This window comes from Vicia villosa, linkage group LG1 (assembly GCF_029867415.1).
Source record: "Vicia villosa cultivar HV-30 ecotype Madison, WI linkage group LG1, Vvil1.0, whole genome shotgun sequence".
NCBI lineage: Eukaryota > Viridiplantae > Streptophyta > Magnoliopsida > Fabales > Fabaceae > Vicia > Vicia villosa.
The window spans coordinates 25320859-25340766 of NC_081180.1; the positions used below are offsets into that span (position 1 = coordinate 25320859).

At 32.3% G+C, this 19908-nt stretch overlaps 1 protein-coding gene across 1 annotated transcript; it reads right to left on the bottom strand.

The window, feature by feature from the left end:
- Positions 1 to 7820: 7820 nt before the first annotated feature.
- LOC131631763 (uncharacterized) lies at positions 7821 to 11135 on the bottom strand. Its single transcript, XM_058902528.1, has one exon. It carries the CDS (start codon positions 11025 to 11027, stop codon positions 7947 to 7949), a length of 3081 nt encoding a protein of 1026 aa, XP_058758511.1. The 5' UTR covers positions 11028 to 11135; the 3' UTR covers positions 7821 to 7946.
- Positions 11136 to 19908: the final 8773 nt, after the last annotated feature.

The following is a 19908-nucleotide window of genomic DNA, read 5'->3' on the forward strand; positions in this document are numbered from 1 at the left end:
ATGATTGCTAGAATTAGGCTCTTCCTAATTTGATTTAAATCATAAATTAAATTTAACTCGAATCACAATGCATTATGTTTTTTAAAGATACACGATTTCTACTTGACTTGAATCATAACTTCAAAAATTCAACTTTTTACCTTAGATTTAAATAGTTGTTTTTTATCCAAAGAAGTGTATTGAGACTTGAGTAATGAAGAAGTAACTCTAATTATGATTCTTTTTCATGATGAAAGCTCTTGTGAAACCCTAAGACAAAGAAATGTTAATTTGTTTTTCTTCTCTAGTGTGTCTATTCCTAACACCTTATTTATTTCTCTTATTTCAAGAACAACTTCTTAAGTGTTAATCCATGTTAGATTATATCTTCTTTTTGAAATATCGTGTGTATGTAATTTGTTGTTTGAGAGAAACCAGAGAAAGAAAGTTGATCAATCTTATAATGATTCAAGCTTGATCAACCTCGAGATAACCATCAAGATCCAAGACCAATTTTATCCAGAAACTTGAGAGAACCTTTGTGTGTATTTTTCATTCACCTATATCTAATTCCTTGTGATTTATTTTGAATTAGATAGAGAGAGAGAGTGTGTGTGTGTAATTCTTTTGACATTGTTCACCATCTTCAACCATAGTCCTTATCCATTATTGTGGACTTCATCTCTAAAGATTGAGAGTTTGAGAAAGACTAGTGGTACATTAGGGTATCTAATGTTCTTGTGTGAAGTTTGTTGTTTGTAACAGGTGCAGAGATCATTTCTTGAATGCGGTTTGGACTATATATTATTCATCAAGAGGAGAGTTTCACTATAATCCATTGAAGACTTTGGCGAGGTCTAATACAGACTGTTCGTAAAACGAAGTTGGGAGTTGTCTAACTCTGGTGAGGTTGTGTAAAGATTTTTCAAAGTTAAGAGTTTTCCAATGGAACACTTAGCTAATGGCAATCGTTCAGACGAGAAATTGGTGGTATCAAGGTGGATCGCCATATGTGAAGATTTATAATGGGTTATTGTGGATATCAAGGTTATTGGATCAAGATCATTGAGGATCTTGTGTTTGTTAGGAGTTCGAGTGTCTGCATCAGTAGAGGAAATTATCATGTGATATTTTGTTGTAATCAAAATGCTTGTATCAAACTTATCAAATAGTGGAAGATCGTGATTATTTCTTAATAGTATTAACACCATTGAAGAGAGGAGTAGGAAAAGCAATGACAAACATCGAACCACTATATATCTCTATGTATCTTTTCATTCTTCCCTTATCTCCATTAATTTTCTGCATTTATTACTATAGCTATAGCATTATTACATTATTTGTATGTTATTTAGGTTTAATCTTGCTTATAGCGATTTAATGTGTAACCTTAGGTCTGTGATGCATCAAACATATTTAATCATCACGAATCCAATTATGTCTTGAATGAATTTCTACTCAAAGAGTTTTTAAATCGCTTTGTTCAAAGTGGCTTTGGTTATCTTATAATTGATTTGCATTAGAAAGAATCATGCGTTTAGTGATGTCTTGTAATGATTGTGTTGTTTTAATTCATTGAGATGCTTTTAAGCTCTCTTAATATTGTGTTTTCCTTCCGTATATTTTAAAATGTCTGATTTTGTTTTATACGACCTAAAATATTTTTGAAATTGTCTACTTAGGGATAGGTCTACTCACCTCCCCCTTTCTAGACCTGTTTGCGTCCATATTCTCATCCAACAATTTTTTTCATAGCAGGGCTATTGATCAAAGTCTTACGACTCCAAAAGTTAAGGATATTATTCATTTTCAATCCTGAACGAGTTTTTTTATTTTTTTGGAAGCTTATACAATTCAATGAATTCCATTAACATTACATTGATTTACTAATGTATGATCATTCATTGGATGCATTGCTTAGATTAACTTAAAGTAAAACCTTACTAGTATATTCATTAATCATCAATAGTATTTAAGATATTCTCCAAGTTTTGATTCATCCAAAATTAAACTGACAAAAGTTTGAGGCATGTGTAGTGTAACCGGAAACCTGACACTATGTCTTGAAGTTTTTTTTTATTAATCCTACTTAAAGATGTACATGTAATCATAAGTCAACATGAAGTTTTTGCGAGATTAAATAAAGAAGTGAAAAAGCATCTTTTAGTGACCTACTCATCTAAGGTTATCGTAAAAAGATAATGAGGTCAACTTGTGACATTTGGCTATGTTCTTTGAGTTCTCAATAATTACCAAAGATTCAAGGGTAAAAATGTGTTTCTTAAAGTGCTAAAAATTATCAAAGAGTTGAATCAGTTGTTCGAGATTGCAAAGATATGCAATCAAAGTTAGTCAGAACATCCATGGTACAAGTTCATCTGAAGCCTTATAAAAGAGAGCCTGATAGTGATTTTTAGACATGCAAGAAGAGTTGTGTCCAATCCGTTTATGATTGATCTTATTCCAGCTTATGTTATTCTTATTGTTGATTACTAATCGTTTTCGTGTGCAAGCAAGTTAAGTCTAGATCATCTAAATGGTATGATTGTTTCAACTCTTCTTTGTTCCTTTTGTTGTATACATGTTTGTAATTATTTTTTTGCCTAAGTGTATTGTTTGTTTGAAATATGTGTATGTGTTATATTTGTGCATTACATATTTTATCCATTCAATTATCTCATGCACCGACCTAATTTTATTTCGTCTGTTCATGGTATTTATATTTGCATTACTCATTCATTCATTCATTCATCCATCATTACTTAGTTCTTGCATTGAAATTAATTTTGGCGTTTGGATCAAAGTTATTTTCCATTCTAGTGATAATTTTAAAAAAATCATTTAATTAAAGTCATTTTTCATTTATAAAAAATTTTAAAATTTGATTCATGATTTGAATCACCAGTATAACATGATTTGAGTCACAAAGTTTGAAAACTTTGCGATTTGGCACTGTAAAAATTTTATTTGAGTTGCATGTATAACGTGATTCGAATCACATCTCATTATTTTGAAAATTTTCAAACCATGATTTGAATCACACTTATAACATGATTTGAATCATGAAATCAATGGTCATGTGTATTTGAACCGTTTTTTAATTTCTTTTCATCTTCCACTCATTTCTTTTCATTTCAAATCACTTTCATAATTTCCTATCTTTCTTTAATAGCCAAACTTTTCAAACACAACAATGAAGAAAGAAAACCTAGAAGATGGTGAGGATTCCTTTCTAGCCTTCATTCAATATACACTCATAGTAAAGTAATATCCCCCCTTACATGAATTTCTAGCAATTATTCAATCCCTAGCTATGGAGTTTTTCTCTCCCAAATCTTGTTCTTCCTATTTGTGTCACTAGCCTCATTTTCTCCAAACTCCAAAAGTTCCTACGTACCAGTAGAATGACTCATCTCTCTATTCCTATTTATTTTGCCCTGATATTGTTAATTTCCTCTTTGCCCTAATAATCCTTAATTCAGTCTCACTATCTCAGTTTTCTTATGTTTTCTATTATTTTATTATTATTCTATTAATTAATTCAAATAAAATTATAATAAATTTCAATAGATCACATAACACATACTATAACTAAAATAAAAAATTAAATCACCTATTTAATTAATAAAAATAATTTTAACTCGATTAAAATAGAAATACGAGAAATGAGGTGTTAGAATTCTCTGCCACTTACAGAATTTTCTCCCTCGAAAGTTACCTGGAGGAAACATAGTTGGGTACGACTCCCTCGTATGGCTATCAAACTCTCACGTCATGCTTCCACCAGCAGGTCCTCCCCACACCATCTTCCCCAACACAATATCTTTTCCTTTCAAGTATTTCACTTCCCAATCCTCCACTCTCAAGGGAGATGCCTCAAAAATCAAGTTTTCTCTAACTTGCACATCGTCCACGTGAATCATATGAGACAGATCAGGAATGTGTTTCAGTAATTAAGATACGTAAAAGATATCGTGAAGATTCGAAAGAAATAGTGATAAGACAACTTTGTAGGCCACTACTCCTACTCTCTGCAAAATCTAATAAGGACAAATGAAACGAGGCACAAGATTTCACGACTTCAATGCTCGACGAACACCCGTTACCGCAGTAACATTCAAAAACACATGATCCCCCTCTTGGAACTCAAGTGCGTTTCTTCGCTTGTCATGGTAACCCTTTTGTCTGCTATGTGAAGCTCTCATATTCTCTTGAATCATCTTAATCTTCTCAGTAGTATGTTGGATAATATAAGGTCCAAGCCTAACACTCTCACCAGATTCGTACCAACACAAATGAGTCGTACACCTCCTTCCATACTGCCATTCTAATACTAGAATAAAAATTTTTGTTGTAGGTGAACCCAATCAATGACAAGTAGATATCTTAATTACCTCCTTGTTATAGAACACAAGCTCTCAACAAGTCTTCCAAGTATTGGATAGTCCTCTCTGTCTGACCGTTTATCTGCAGACGATATAAATCAAACTCAACCTCAACATAGTTCCCAAAGCTTCCTGCAAACTGTGTCAAAACCTCGATGTGAACCTCAAATCTTTATTTGATACAATGCTCAAAGGAATACCATGCAGCTTCACAATCTCACTGATGTAACCCTCTACTAGCTTCGGCAATGGATAACTGATCTTTATTAGAATGAAATGAGTCAATTTAGTCAGTCTATCAACAATAACCCATATAGAACTGATTCCTTTCGTTGTCTTTGACACACCTATCAAAAAGTCCATACAAATGATGTCCCATTTCCACTCGAAAATACTCAATAGTTTCATCAATCCCGACGCCTTTTGATGCTCGATATTCGACTTCTAACAAGTCAAGCAAGCATAAACAAAATCAGCCACCTCCTTCTTTATTTTTGGCCACCAAAACATCTTCTTAAGATCCTGATACATCTTTGTAGCACCTAGATGAATACTCAATCCACTTTTATGTCCTTCTTCAAGAATCTTCTTCTTAAACTTTGACAAATCTGGTACACAAACTATATCTTTGTACCTCATAATACTATTTTCATCCAATCTAAAATCCTCCTATTTACCTTGATTGATCAACACTAGCTGGTCAATCAATCCCAAATTACGACCCTTTCTAATCTCGTCCAGAATACTGTTAGACAAATTCAATATACCCAACATAATACTCAACGGAGTCACTTTGCATACCAAACTCAGATCTCGGAACTGCTAAATCAAAGTCATCTCTCTAACCATCAATGTCGACATATGCAAGGACTCTCTACTCAAAGCATTTGCCGCCAAATTGGATTTACCCAGATGGTAACTCAACTCGAAGTCATAGTCTTTCAAGAACTCAAACCACCATCTTTGCCTCATGTTCTTCTCTTTATGATTGAGCAAGTATTCAAACTCTTATGGTTGTTGAACACTTCGAACCTCGCACCATATACATAGTGCCTGCAAATCTTAAGCACAAACAAAACAACTGCCAACCCTAAGTCACAGGTAGGATAATTCCTTTCATGAACCTTAATTATCTTAAAGCATAAGATACCACATTATTATTCTCCATAAGCATGCCACCCAATCCCATCTTTGAAGCATCACAATATACCACAAAAGATTCACTAGCATCTGGTAGAACCAAAACTTGAACAGACGTCAACCTCTTCTTCAACTCTTGAAAGCTCTCTACACACTAAACACTCCACATAAATGCTTGACCTTTTTGAGTCAATTGAGTCAACTACAAAGCTAACCTAGAAAATCCTTCTATAAACATGCGATAGTAACCAGATCTCAGTGACAGACTTAGAAGTCTCCCACTGCAACACTGTATCCACCTTTGACGGATCGACTGATATACCGCCACTAGAAATCACATGGCCAAGAAAACTTACCTCCTTCAACCAGAACTCACACTTGGATAGCTTGACATACAACTTCTTCTTTTGCAAATTCTGTAACACAACTCTCAAGTGTTATGTATGATCTTCATCTGATTTAGAATAAAGAATATCATCTATGAATAACACAGCAAACTAATCCAAGTAGGGATGGAAGATCCTATTCATGTATTCCACAAACATACCAGGCGCATTAGACACACCGAACATCATCATTGAATATTCATAGTGACCATATCGGGTTCTAAAAGCAATCTTTGGACTATCTCTAGCCTTCACTCGAATATGATGATAACTTGATCTCAAATCAATCTTACCGAACACACAAGCACCCACTAACTTATCCACAAGATCGTCAATTCTCGGAAGATGATACTTGTTCTTGATAGTTACCTTACTCGATTATCGATAATCAACATACAACCTCATGCTACCATCTTTCTTCTACACCGACAACACTGGCGCCCCCCGCGACAAAACACTAGGTCGAAAAACTTCTTTTCAAGCAGGTCTTCCAACTATTTCTTCAACTCGCCCAACTCTAATGCTGACATATGGTAGGGACCCATCGACATATGTGAATTCAACTTCACACTCCAGAGGAAAGTCACAGAAATCTTTAGGAAACATATCAAAAAATTCACACACCACTGACATATCTCTAGCAGCCACATCGCTCTCCACTCTAAAAGAAGCGAACATCACAAATACCTGATCTTTCTCCATCAAAGACATTTCAACTTGGCTGGCAGTCAAGAAAATTCTCGTCTGTTTTGTATTAAAAAAGTCTTTAACTCTCCACTCTAAAAGAAGTGAACATCACAAATACCTGATCTTTCTCCATCAAAAACATCTCAACTTGACCGACAGTGAAGAAAATTCTCGTCTGTTTTGTATTAAAAAAAAAACTTTAACCTTTAACAAATTTGTAGTATAAGGAGTAAAATTCATTTCTCTGGAAGGGTTTTGATATGTTATGTACCTTTAACAAACTCATATGCTGCTACTCCAGATAATTTGTTTTTTGTTTTGGGCTGAGTGCAAAGTGTATTGACAAAAACAACTCTTTTACTGATGCATTCTCAGAAAAATGAGCTAGCTATTGCATCATGCAAATCCTTAAGTTTTTTTTTATATGTGGTATCCAACCAGTCAGATCGACTAATCCACATAGAGGACTTTCATCCTAGTCCCGGGCACCATCGAACTCGAGACTCCAAAAGGAGCAAATCCTTGAGACCTGAGCTCCCTTCCGCTGGACCAACCCTCTCAGGTTCAGACCCTTAAGATTTAATACCCAGATAAGAATACAGAAATGTAAGAGCCATCTAGTGCATGTCGTGTGATCATCCGTGATATGCATTCCACCACTCAGCCAACAAAAAGTAACAAATGATATAAGTTTTTCTGTTATATATTTGTCATGATGGTACTTATTTTTGAATATACTTAGCACAATGGCTCCAATTTTTCTGTTTGCTTAAAATAAAGGTTTCGTCAAACGTCATAGGTAATGAAAAAAGAATTAAATTAAGTTCAGAGTAACAGTCACTGCTCATCATGTTTAAAGGGCTCTACAAACTAACCTCACACAAGAAGTAACTCCTCTGAACCAAGCTTCTTAAGGATATCTTTAAACACTAACAACAGTAATTAACTTCTTTCCCAATACCAACACAAAAAACAAAAAATTGACTCCATGAATGACTGCTCCAGTAAAAAAAAAATGAACAAACTATTTTGGGAAGTTAATTTCAAAATACTGTCTCTATATTCAAATCACACTACTTGAACTTATAGTGGTGTTACAATAAGCACTAACCTAAGATGTTATACATTTTAAAAATAATAACAATCAATCTAGATTTATCTGGATGTTTAAGTAATTCGGGATAATCATCACAAACTTGATTCTTTCTATGTGTCAAAACTTCATTGATAATTTGATAATAAATAAAATAAATTCAAGCTGATTTTCTTTTTCCCCTAATGATACTGTGTATGGAGTATATAAGTTACATTCCAAAATTACATGTTCGCTCGCACTCCCGGTTAACGACCAATACAGTAATTTAGAATATCAAACTTTACGGGCGAGTGTCCTCTGCTTTGTTCCATGTTGTACTACCTTTTCCTCCACAGGAAGGCCCTTGCGCCGTCTGACCGTGTCAATCAACTTTCTTGCTGTATTTGGAAGAACGCTGGAACCATCTCCAAACTCTTCGATTTCCTCTTCTGTTTTAGGTACAAAGAAAGGATCCTCGAGTAGTGCTTCCCAATGGCTAAGGACAAGAAGTGCACTCGCAGCGCCAGAAGTTTTGCTTCTGAGCTCATCAGTAAAGCCAAAGCTCTCAGAAACAGGAATATATGCATGCACAGTGAAGAAAGGGGAACCTTCCTGCATCTCTTCTTTCAAAATTCGAGCCCGTCTTCGGGAAAGCACACCATACATGGGACCCAAATATTCAGTAGGAGTATTCAATTCACAAAAGTACATTGCTTCCACAAGCCTTGGCTTATTCTTTAGCACAGCTGTCCTACAAGCATCTTTGACAGTTGCAATAACCTGTCCTGCAAAGATGCCATACTGGTCGGATTGTTGGTGTGTTTCGGATTCATCATGGTGCCCTGTAGATGAAGATATCCGTGCCTCAATGACAAATGCCAAACCCCACATAGGTTCGTCACATAACGGCCCAGCAGAAGTTGCTAGTTGGAACCCGGTTATAACATTACTCTCAAGACGCTCAGCATCCATATACAACACTTGGCTCTCATTTGAAGATGTCTCTGAAACCGAGTTACTGTTACCAGAATCAGCCACAAAACCCAACCTTTCGGATAGTTGAGAAGAACCGCGTATTAGAACATAGCTATCAGTACTTTCTGCTTTAATATCAGGAGTAAAGAGAACGTTAGTGCCAGTGTAACTCGGTCCAAGTGCCCATATCCTCCTCAAAAGCTTTAACCACTTCAATCTGCATTTCTCGGCATGCTCTTCATCATTCTCAATCCTACTCAAAATGTCACTCTCAATTGCTTCCATCATACGCTTTTTAATCACTTCCGCTGGATTCTCATTTTCGAGAATATTTGTTCTCTGAGTTTCCAAACTTTTAACCGTCTGCCCTGACTTTATTCCAAGGATATCTCCTAGTAAATCAGCGCTTTCATCAAGCACCTTTGTGAGAGAAGGTAGAAGTTTCATCACCTGCACGCGTACAACACATCTTCCATTGGGTGTCGTTTTCTCAACATAATCTAAGTTCTTGCTGAGAACTTTCAAATTTTCCAGCATGTTGGATACCTCCCCTTCAATTGTCTCTTTGTAGGACACAAGAGGCGGAGAGACTTCCAAGCTTACTTTTGCAAACCTATCCTTCAAATCCTTTATGCATCTCTCCAAATGAACTTCACCAGCCGCGGCAAGCACATGCTCTCCTCTAGCAGAAACCGTGACCTCAACAAACGGATCTGCTCGATTCAAAAGCCTCAAGCCTTTGAGCAGTGCACCCATATCTGCAGGGTCAGATGGCTCAATTGCAACCCTCAAAATCGGGGCAACTTGAAACGCCATACTTGAAAAAGGCCAACAGTTCCTAGTAGAAGAAAGTGTAGCACTTTTCAAAATATACTGGCCAAGTCCTCGGATCGCAACAACATCTCCTGCTTTTGCAGATTTGACCACTTTCAATCCTTGGCCCATCATCAGATAAATGGATTTCAATTCAGCCTCTTGTATATGTTTTTGCATTGACTCCCCTTTCAAAGGATCATACAATGCTGAAATCACAAAAACTCTCTGCCCAACAGACAAAACACCACTAAATATCCTAGCAAATGCTAAAAAACACTCATCAGAATCACCCTCACCTTCCTCACCATAACTCCCCACAAACTCCCCCACTTGAGGAGGAGGAAGCATTTTAATAGGAAGAGCAAACATTTTCGCCACAAAAGCAACACATGGAACCTCACCCCTCCAATCACACCCCTCCACCGACTTCCTCACAAGCTCGGCCTCCTCCACAACCCTCCTATCGATCTCATTATCAAAACCAACCTCGCGCTGCGGAATGAGTCGCGATATTCGAGAACCCTGTGCTGCCACAGGATCCGGCATACACTTCACCACCATAGACAGAATGGCATCCGAAAGAGGAAGCCAACGACTCATAACAGCTTGAAGCACAACTTTAGAATCTCTATTCTGCAATTCTCGCGCCGGAATCTGCAAATTAAAAGACTTAATAACCTTCTCAACCAACCCTTTATCCCCTCCAAGTGCTCCTTGATAAACCTGCCATAAAGGCTCCAACACAAACTGAACAAACATAGGCTTCGCCTTACCACCACCACCAATCCCTTTCTTCCCAACAATCATCTTCGTCTTCGCATTAAAATATCTCGGACCCCACAAAGCCTTCTGCAAAGCACTCACACTAGCACCAAGCTTTGAAGCATATATCTCAGCAAACTCGTGAATCCCAAAACCCCAACCATCCAAAGCACAAGCAAACACAACATTCCCTTTCTGAGGCTGAAACACATCTTCCACATCATCATAATCCTCCATAACCTCACCTCCAGCAGCCGTCCCGCCAGCAAGAAGAGAATCCACATCAGATAAATACTTCTGCGAATTATAAGCACTCACAATCCCATTAACCTCATGAACAATTTTCAAAAGACGCGTATACGCTTCAAAAGGAGTAAGCTTCAACTCAGTAATTAACCTATCAATCTTATTAAGAACAAGACAAGGCGAAAGCCGTTCGATCCAACATTGACGAAGAACAGCATGAGTCTGAATATGAACACCTTCAACAGCATCAACCAAAAGAAGTGCACCATCAGAGAGCCTCGCAGCGGTGGACACTTCGCCGCAGAAATCGATGTGTCCAGGGGAATCGATCAGATTAACGGTGTGTTGATTGTAGTGAAGCGAAATAGAGGAACTCTTCATTGTTATGGCTCGACGCTGTTCTTCGTCGAGGAAATCCATGAACCGGACTTTACCTGCTACCTTGGGATGGACCATGCCACTGCCCGCCGTCGCGATAAGCTGGTCCGCCAGCGTTGTCTTGCCGTGGTCTACGTGTGCAAGGATGCATATGTTGCGGATTTGGTGCCGGTCGTTATCAAGAGTTCCTTCCTCCATTTTTTTGGTTCTGTAATGTGAACTGCTACAACGAAGGTTTCTGCAATTTCTATGAAAAACCCTAATTCCTCTTAGGTTGAAGAAGAAGGTCGGTTCTATACGGCGTCGTTTTCCAATATTCAAAATTAGTTTTTTTTAATAGAATATTAAATATTAATTATAACTGCGTTAACTTGCGCTCTAAGAATGTATATTAATAAAAAAATTGTTACATATATCTTCTTAGAATCCAAAATTTGACTTGATTTTAGCAGCATAATCTATTTATTCTTTTCAAATAGAATTTGAATTGATTTTAGCATTATAGTTTACTTGCTAAAAGAATAATGTCATAAAATCATAAAAGTAAATTTAAATTGAAAGATATTTTACATTATCATAAAAGTAAATTTAAATTGATTTTAATTGAAAGATATTTTATATTATCAGTTAATTATAATCATTAAATTTTAATATATATATTTGATTATTTTAATCATATTTAAAATATTATCTATAAATAATTGTGATGGATTGATGGTGTAAAATTTTTTATATTGATAAGATATAGTAGTGAGATTAATTTCATTTAAATTATTTTAAATTTCATTAAAGCTAGTGATATAATAAAGATTTATCTATATATATATATATATATATATATATATATATATATATATATATATATATATATATATATATATATATATATATATAAATTATTAGGTTAAATATTTGTAAAATATAAAGGGTTTAATGGATATGCACATATAAAATGGTTTTACATTATTATTCAATAAAATAAAAAAACAGTCTACAATGTTACTAAAAAATTAGAATAAAAGGATGATGTAATTGAATACATGGTTATGATTGGTTGACAGTTTAAAATTATTTTACAGTGTTAGTGCATCACTCGTTTTTTCTCAAATATAAATAAATAATAAAATTAATTAGTTAAATAAATATAATATTTTTATTTACAGCATAAAATAAATTAAACTAAGTATAAAAAAGAAGAAAAAAACCTAGCATAAAATATAGTTTAATTAAATAACCATTATTATGCAGTTTGAACATAATTAGTTAAATAACTATCATTATTGTAATTCTGTTTTAAATATACTAATCAAGTTATTGGGATTAATTTTGCAAAACTAAAGAGAATTTGGTTGTGTGATTCAAATATTTGTCTTATATTTTATGTATTAATAAAAGGGTTAAGTATGTTTTTGGTCTATCTCAAATTTCATTTTTAGTCCCTATTAAAAAAATGAGATATTTTGGTCCCATAAAATTATTATGCACGTCATTTTAGTCTCCACTGTTAAATCGATGTGTATTTTTGAATGATTATTTTACATATATGTTTAGAATGTTATTAAAAATTCTTCGGAAAAAAAAACTCAAAATTTAATTTCAAAATCGAAATTTGCATTACTTTTATCATTATCTTTTAAAATTTTAAAAATTCATATTAAATTCTTCTCATTATAAAAGAATTTATAATTTGGTAAAGAAATCTTTTATAATATTCTAAACACATATATTAAATAATATTCAAAAATTTAAAATTTAAGAATAATTAAATAGTTTTCAAAAATTTTAAAAATAGTAAGGACTAAAACTGAATTTCAAAATTTTATAAAAACTTTAGAAAATAACTTAATACATTAATCTTGAAAGATTACAAACAATCTCTAAGAGTCTCGAAAGACACCTTAGCTCTCTTAAGTATTCATACTAACAACCTAGTCACTTGAGGAAAACAAATCTCAACAGATTTACAATAGAAAGTGTTTACAAATAATGCTTATAGATAAGCAAATGAAACAAAAGTTTAAGAACAAATGTTAACACAAATAATGAGCAACAAATCTTGTGCTCTAGAGATTCTCTTAGAAATATATTTCTCACAATGAAGTGTTTAAAATAATATAATCTCTCTGATTTCTTTCTCTTGATTTTTTTTTACGTTGAAGTTTTGTGTATGTAGTTTGAACAGTGGTTCAACAACTACACATCGTTTGAGCAACTTAAGCTTTTCAATACTTGAGCAAATCTCTATATTTCTTTAATGGTGCGTGCCTCTATATATAGTCCCAAAAAGTATATTACTGCGAAGGACAAGACGTCGCTTTCCTTGCTAGCTGACATAACGACTCAAATGTGATCGTGAGAGACAAAGAGCACACAAAAATTAGGGCCGTACATACGTCCTTGCAGTAGTAAATAAAGTAATGTACTTTTGCACCATTATTCTTCTAGCACAAGTTTCTGATATTTCCTTCTTAGAGATATACTTCTGATCTGAAGTAGTGAGAATATATAAGAGATCAAGTGACGTGAAGTTTTCCAAAGCAGTAGAGTCTTCAGAGTCAGAACCTTGTCTTCACAGTTGAACACAATAACTTTTCTGAATGACACATCTTGATTTCTGAGCTGGAAGCAAAAGCTTAGCTGAGCTTTGAAATATTGACTTCTGATCTGGAAGAGTAGCTTATCTTAGAAACACTTGAAAATCCTTTTCTAATGAATATTCAACATTCTTAAGAATTGATGACGTTACTTCAAAAATGGATGAATAGTTCTTCTGAGATATGTCGGCTATGATTCTGATGATCTTTTAGATAGAATTTCATAGTCAATCAAAATAATTTATCTGCATACTCAAGAAAATATTATAGTACAAAATTATATCATATAAAATATATGTGTTATTAACATCAAAACTAAAGATTGAGTGCAAAACTAAATATTGTTCTAACAGCGTAGGTAACGTTGCGCCGAAGTGGATTAACAATTGTGTATGTTCTCTATTGCTTTATGATTTATTTCCTGTTATTTGTCAATCTGTTATAAGCATGTTATACACATTGTCTCAGATATTGTGTCTAACATTTGTCTTGCGAACGAACAAGAATTTCATATTAAATTTATTTGGTTTTTGCATTTTTACTGTATTAATTTTTATATTTATTATTATAAAATACTAATTTTTAATTTAATTATTATAAAATATTAATAAATAAGATAAAATTGTGAGCTTCAAAATGAGTTGTGTAAAGTTGTACAATTAGTGTAAAAATTAAATGAGTTGCTCTTAAATTGACGTTGCATAATAAGTCCCACAAGAAATCAAAAAACGAGGTTGTACCATTAGAGAGCTCTCAGAGGATCAAAGTTTATAAAATTGAAAATGAAATTTGATATATTTAAAAAATAAAAAACATATTACCTATACATACACCATATATTTGTAGGGGTGACAAAGCGGGCGGTCTGTCTTATTTACGCTTGCCCCGTTAAAGCCCGTTCAAAAGCGGGGCGAGGTAGGACGGACCAACTTAGACGTCTGAGCTCAAAAATCATGTTCGCCCCGTTTACTAACGAGTTGGCGGATTAGCGGAGTGACTCACCAATTTTTATTTTTTATTCTTACAATTTGATTTACTACACGATTTACAAAATTTTAAATCATTATTTAAGAAGTCGATAAAATATATATTTTTAACAATTCATAATAGAACTTCAACATGCATTAAGTTCAAACAATTTAAAAAATAAAAACCAATTACAAGAAAAGCATAACGATATAGACTTGAGCACAATAAAAAAACGTATCAAAATAAATATATATAAACAACACATATCATCATAATCCTATTTAAAAACTAACTACTAAAATAGCTCAATTAAGAATTTACAAAGGACAAACAATGATAATAATTGAAATGCATAAAATATCAACACCTGCATTCTTGCTGTTTACATCATATAGACTTTTATATTGACGGATTCCTTAATAGTTAAATCCTTAATTTTTCATTTTCTTAAAATTTACATATGTTTCTAAAAAAAATATGTGAGCTAATAATATATTAACAACTTAATAAATTTTCATGTCATATAATTGATCTTTTATTGTAAGTTGTTCAAACCAACACATGTATTAAAAAGTTCTAAAAAAATCTTGCACTTATCATTGAATTTGTTTGTATAATAATTTAGAAGACAATTCAATCAACATAATTCTAATAGAAGAATGTTGTTTTTTAATTAAAGTTGTTTTAATTCTCATAAAAAAAATAAAAGTTTTAATAAAAAGTTCGCAGGCAAATTCAACCCTGTCCCACTTCGTCCCACTTTTTTAAGCGGGTTAGACAGAGCGGACCAACATTAAGTACCGAGGCAAAAACCATTGTCTGACTACCAAAAATAATGGATCAAATGGGCTGTTGCGGTACGTCTGGTTCGTTTTGCCACCCTATATTTTTGTATCTATTTTGTAAACATTATAATATATATGAATTGTTTGGATTAAGATATTTTAATGTTTATGATAATTATTTATTTTTATTTTGTAATTAAGTTTGATTTTTTTAAGAAAATATTTAATAGGGAAAAATTGAAGCTAGTTTTGAATTTAACAATTTTTAAAAGTTAAAAATAATTAACTTTAATTTTTGAAAATTTTAAAACATGAAACAGAAAATCACCTAAACATTACCTAAACTATTTAACAAATTTTAAATAAATTTTTAAACCAAAAATATTGTAATCAAATTTTTTAACTAATATTTTTTTAACCAAATCCTTTCATTGAATATAATTATTAAAAATATATATTTATAATTTTTAATTTCAAAATAAATTTATGAAATTTCAAAAAAATTAGAGATTTTGAAAATACTGTGGCTAAAACCTTAAAAAAATATAATGAAAATACACTTTCAAATTAAATTTTGACAAAAATATTTATATTACATTCAAAAATACATCTTAAATTTTTTTAAAAATATCTCCATGCAGAAAAAAATTGTCATAGTATAAACTTATGTGATGGACACCATACAGAGAAAGATAGTTTTTCAAGGTTAGTGCTTTGTATGGTGTTTATATTATTCAAATAAATAAATATTAGGCTTGTACAAATTATTATTATTATTATTATTATTATTATTATTATTATTATTATTATTATTATATTGTTACTATTATTTTTATTTTTTTTGAATCAATGATCTTTGATTAATTCAAAAAATAATATATATACGACGATCGCTCACGATCCATCCACAAGAACGAATCCTATACACAAAACAACTATGGATCAACACCTATAACATAAGTTCAGCTATATGTTTCCTATATTTCTTAGCATTCCAAAGTCTATAGATTAATGTATCTATAATCTCTTTCTCAATGTCTCCAATATAATTGTTATGCTCAAACACATTATCATTCCTAGTTTTCCAAATTGAATAGACAGTTTCAGTAACCGCATATTTTAGGAGAGTCGCTCGCCAACTTTTGCCTCTACAATTTTGAGTGATCCACTCTAGCTCTCTATCCCATTCTATTGGCACATTTGAGATGTTAATCCACCTTAGAACATGCTCCCATATAGTCTTCAGTTTGTTGCAGCAAAAAAATAAATGGGCTATGGTTTCTTACTGCATACAGAAAACACACCTATCATCTCGAATCAACCCACATCTCTTTAACCTCTCTTTTGTGGCCAATCTTCCATTACATGCTAACCAGAAAATGAACACTGATTTTGGCCGAGCAAAATTACCAAACATCAGGTGTCTCCATCTAGGCTTCACATCTGTGGCATGCAGAGCTATGTAGAGAATTCTCAGTTGTAGCTTGTTCCCACTAACAGCTCTACTGACATCCAGATCTTGATACAATTGCCTTGTATGGAGCAGGGTCTTCATCATCCACGAGTAACTATCCTTTATGTGAACCTGCATAATATCAGAATTTTTCAAATAGTATTCATGAATCCATTTGATTTACAAAGAGTCAGTTCTCTTTTTTAAATTCCAAAGCAGTTTTAACATACAAAAATTGTTACTATTATTGTTATTGTGTGTTAACTAGTAGAAGACTCGTGCGTCCGCACGGGTAATTTAAATTTTAAGATGAATAATGTATTATAAACGCAAAAAAAGAAGTTTAAAAATTGAATAAGTAATCTTAATTTAAGATTAACAAAACATAATATAGATGGAACAAATCTATATATAGTAGCTATGTAAAAAAAGAACATGGAAATGCAATAGTCATTTGTATCTTAGGTAATTCAATAAGACTAGGTTGTTGGTAATATACAATTGTTATTATAAAATCATTAATAACTAAAAATATTTAAATAGAAATATTTTATCAAATCACCAAAGTGATAAATTTATAAATATTTTGTTGATTAAAATATAAAAAAGTATTGTGATGATAGTGACCCGTAAAAATAGTGAGTTTCAATGATAAAAACTATAAACATTGTCATATACGTTAACTCTAGTACCTAAGGATTTGCTATATAACTTAAAACTTAAAACTTTAGCATCCTTAATTGAATTAAAGGATAAAAAATATATTGTAGTGATAGTGACCCGTGAAAATAATGAATTTCAGTGATAAAATTTTCAGAAATGGTAAGCCAATTTTATTTATTTTTTAAGTTAGTTTCTCATTCATGTAAAATATACATTTGATTTTTTGTTCATATATACACTACAAAAATGGGTCTGAATTGCGGGGTTTTTTAAACCAATTTGTGAGGGTTTTTGTTTGTTGTTTTTAAACCAATTTCCACATAATTATGCATACATTTTTAGCCTTGTAGTTCCTAAATTTTTAATTTTTATGTGAGTCTTACGGCACCCAGGTTTTGAAACATACAAACTCACGCCTTAACCAAGGGAAATTGAAACAAAACCGGCTACATTCTATAAATTAAAAGAAAATAGTTTATATACCTTAGTTCACCTACTTTTGTTTTCATGATAATTGTTCCTTAAATATGATAGATAACATATTCATGATTTTCTTCCTTAAACAATAACAGACTTCATATAGATTGAAGAAATGAACTCACCAAATCATTATATAGCGATCCACTATTTACAATTGCATAGGTGTATTAGGGAACCTTTATTATTATCGATGATATATATATATATATATATATATATATATATATATATATATATATATATATATATATATATATATATATATATATATATATATATATATATATATATATATATATATATCATTTGAAAACTCCCTATTTGAATATCCAAAAAGAAATAATAAGTCTCAATGTCTACAATAGTATACTTGCTAAGAGATGCAATGAAATATAAAAAAAAATAAAAAATACAATGAAGATAGTTACTTATCTTTCAACAGATCAATATAGTTTATCTATGTGAGTAAACCAAAACTTTTTGTTTGATACAAACTTTACAAATCAAATACTGAATCGTGTAATTTTAACATGATTACTACAAACATTGGATGAATTTTGTAGTAATAAGTATAAATCTTATGGTTGATATTTACTTTTAAAAGGAGAATTTATAATATACATTATTTGTCTAATAAAGCATAAATTTTTACTTGTCCTCAATTTTGAAGACTTAGAAACTTTAAAAAATTTCAATCCAACCGACATTTATCAGTGTCTAAAACTCCAAAAGACATCATAAAAACCAGCCAATGGAAACCATTGTCAGATGTGGCATGGGAAAGAGATCAAAAATAAGAAACTAATGTGAATTCAAATCTTTTTCCTTCTTTTACTTAAACACAAAAGTGGATAGTGTAGATTCCCTCCTCATTATATACTATGATCACCTATGATATGCATGAACTCTCTATTAGAACAATATCATCACTCAAAACCACCAATCACCTAACCGTTCATAATCAATACATATTATTATTAAGAGAAATGGAAAAATTTAAACCTATCAAAACATACATAATGAACAGTTATTTGTTGACAAATTATAGAAAGAGACATGTAAAGCACAAAACCTAAAAAACATCTAAAGGATTAGGAGGTCCAGAAAATAAGCAAGGACAACAACTTGGATGGTTTTGCCTAGCAATTTCACATGGTCTCAACCACTCAGAAACAACCTACATAGAAAACAACATGAATATTTTAAACCACAAAATTTCATGCTAAACACAATTTTACCAAAATTATTAATAAAAATTCAGAATCAATAATTATAACAATGAAAAATCAGTTACTTGTCTCTTACACTCTAGCATGGCTCCATCAATTCCAACATGGCGGAAACTCGGGCAACACAACCATGTGCAAGTTTGTTTAGATACATTAATGGGTTTATCCTATTATTTAGACCAGACAAATATTGGCCAAAAAGAATATGTCAATATTAATAAGAGCAAACCCTATAAGCAAAATCACACAAAAATGGGCATCACACGTATCCCACGGGTTTCTAACGGCTTTGAACATAGCATAATAATATGGGAGCCATATCTTTCATCCTACAAAAAAAAAATCATAAGAATTGAAAAACAGTCAAACAATGATCTCCTATGCAAAACTAATTAAATAGTTCAAATAGACTCGATCATCAATGTCCACAAACAATTCAGTTCATAGTCATATGGGAGCATGAGGATAAGTACTGGAAACATGTTTTTTTTTTTATGGGAAAAGCTATTTCATTAAGAGAAAAGCCAAGAGACATTACAAACACCAATAGACTTATGGTATAGGACAAACCCCATCCATATTTGAGAAGTATCTAAGACATTACACATAGATTTATCAAAAGCTAAAGGAATACAACCAAACCAGAAACAACAACATATCATCAAATCACCAACTCTTGTAAGAGCACCATTAGTGACAATATAAGAATGAGAATCTATTGTCTTTTTCCAAATCCAATTAAGGATGATTTCTTTGACTTGTGTATGTGCATATCGACTTCCTTTGTTCTCAAAATTGTCCCTTTTCATGGAAAGCTCAAAACTTTGTTGTTGACTAGAGATAGTGTTACTCCAAAACACAAAAATCCTTTGAGGCTTTTTATCAAACACCATGAGTGCAGTCTTA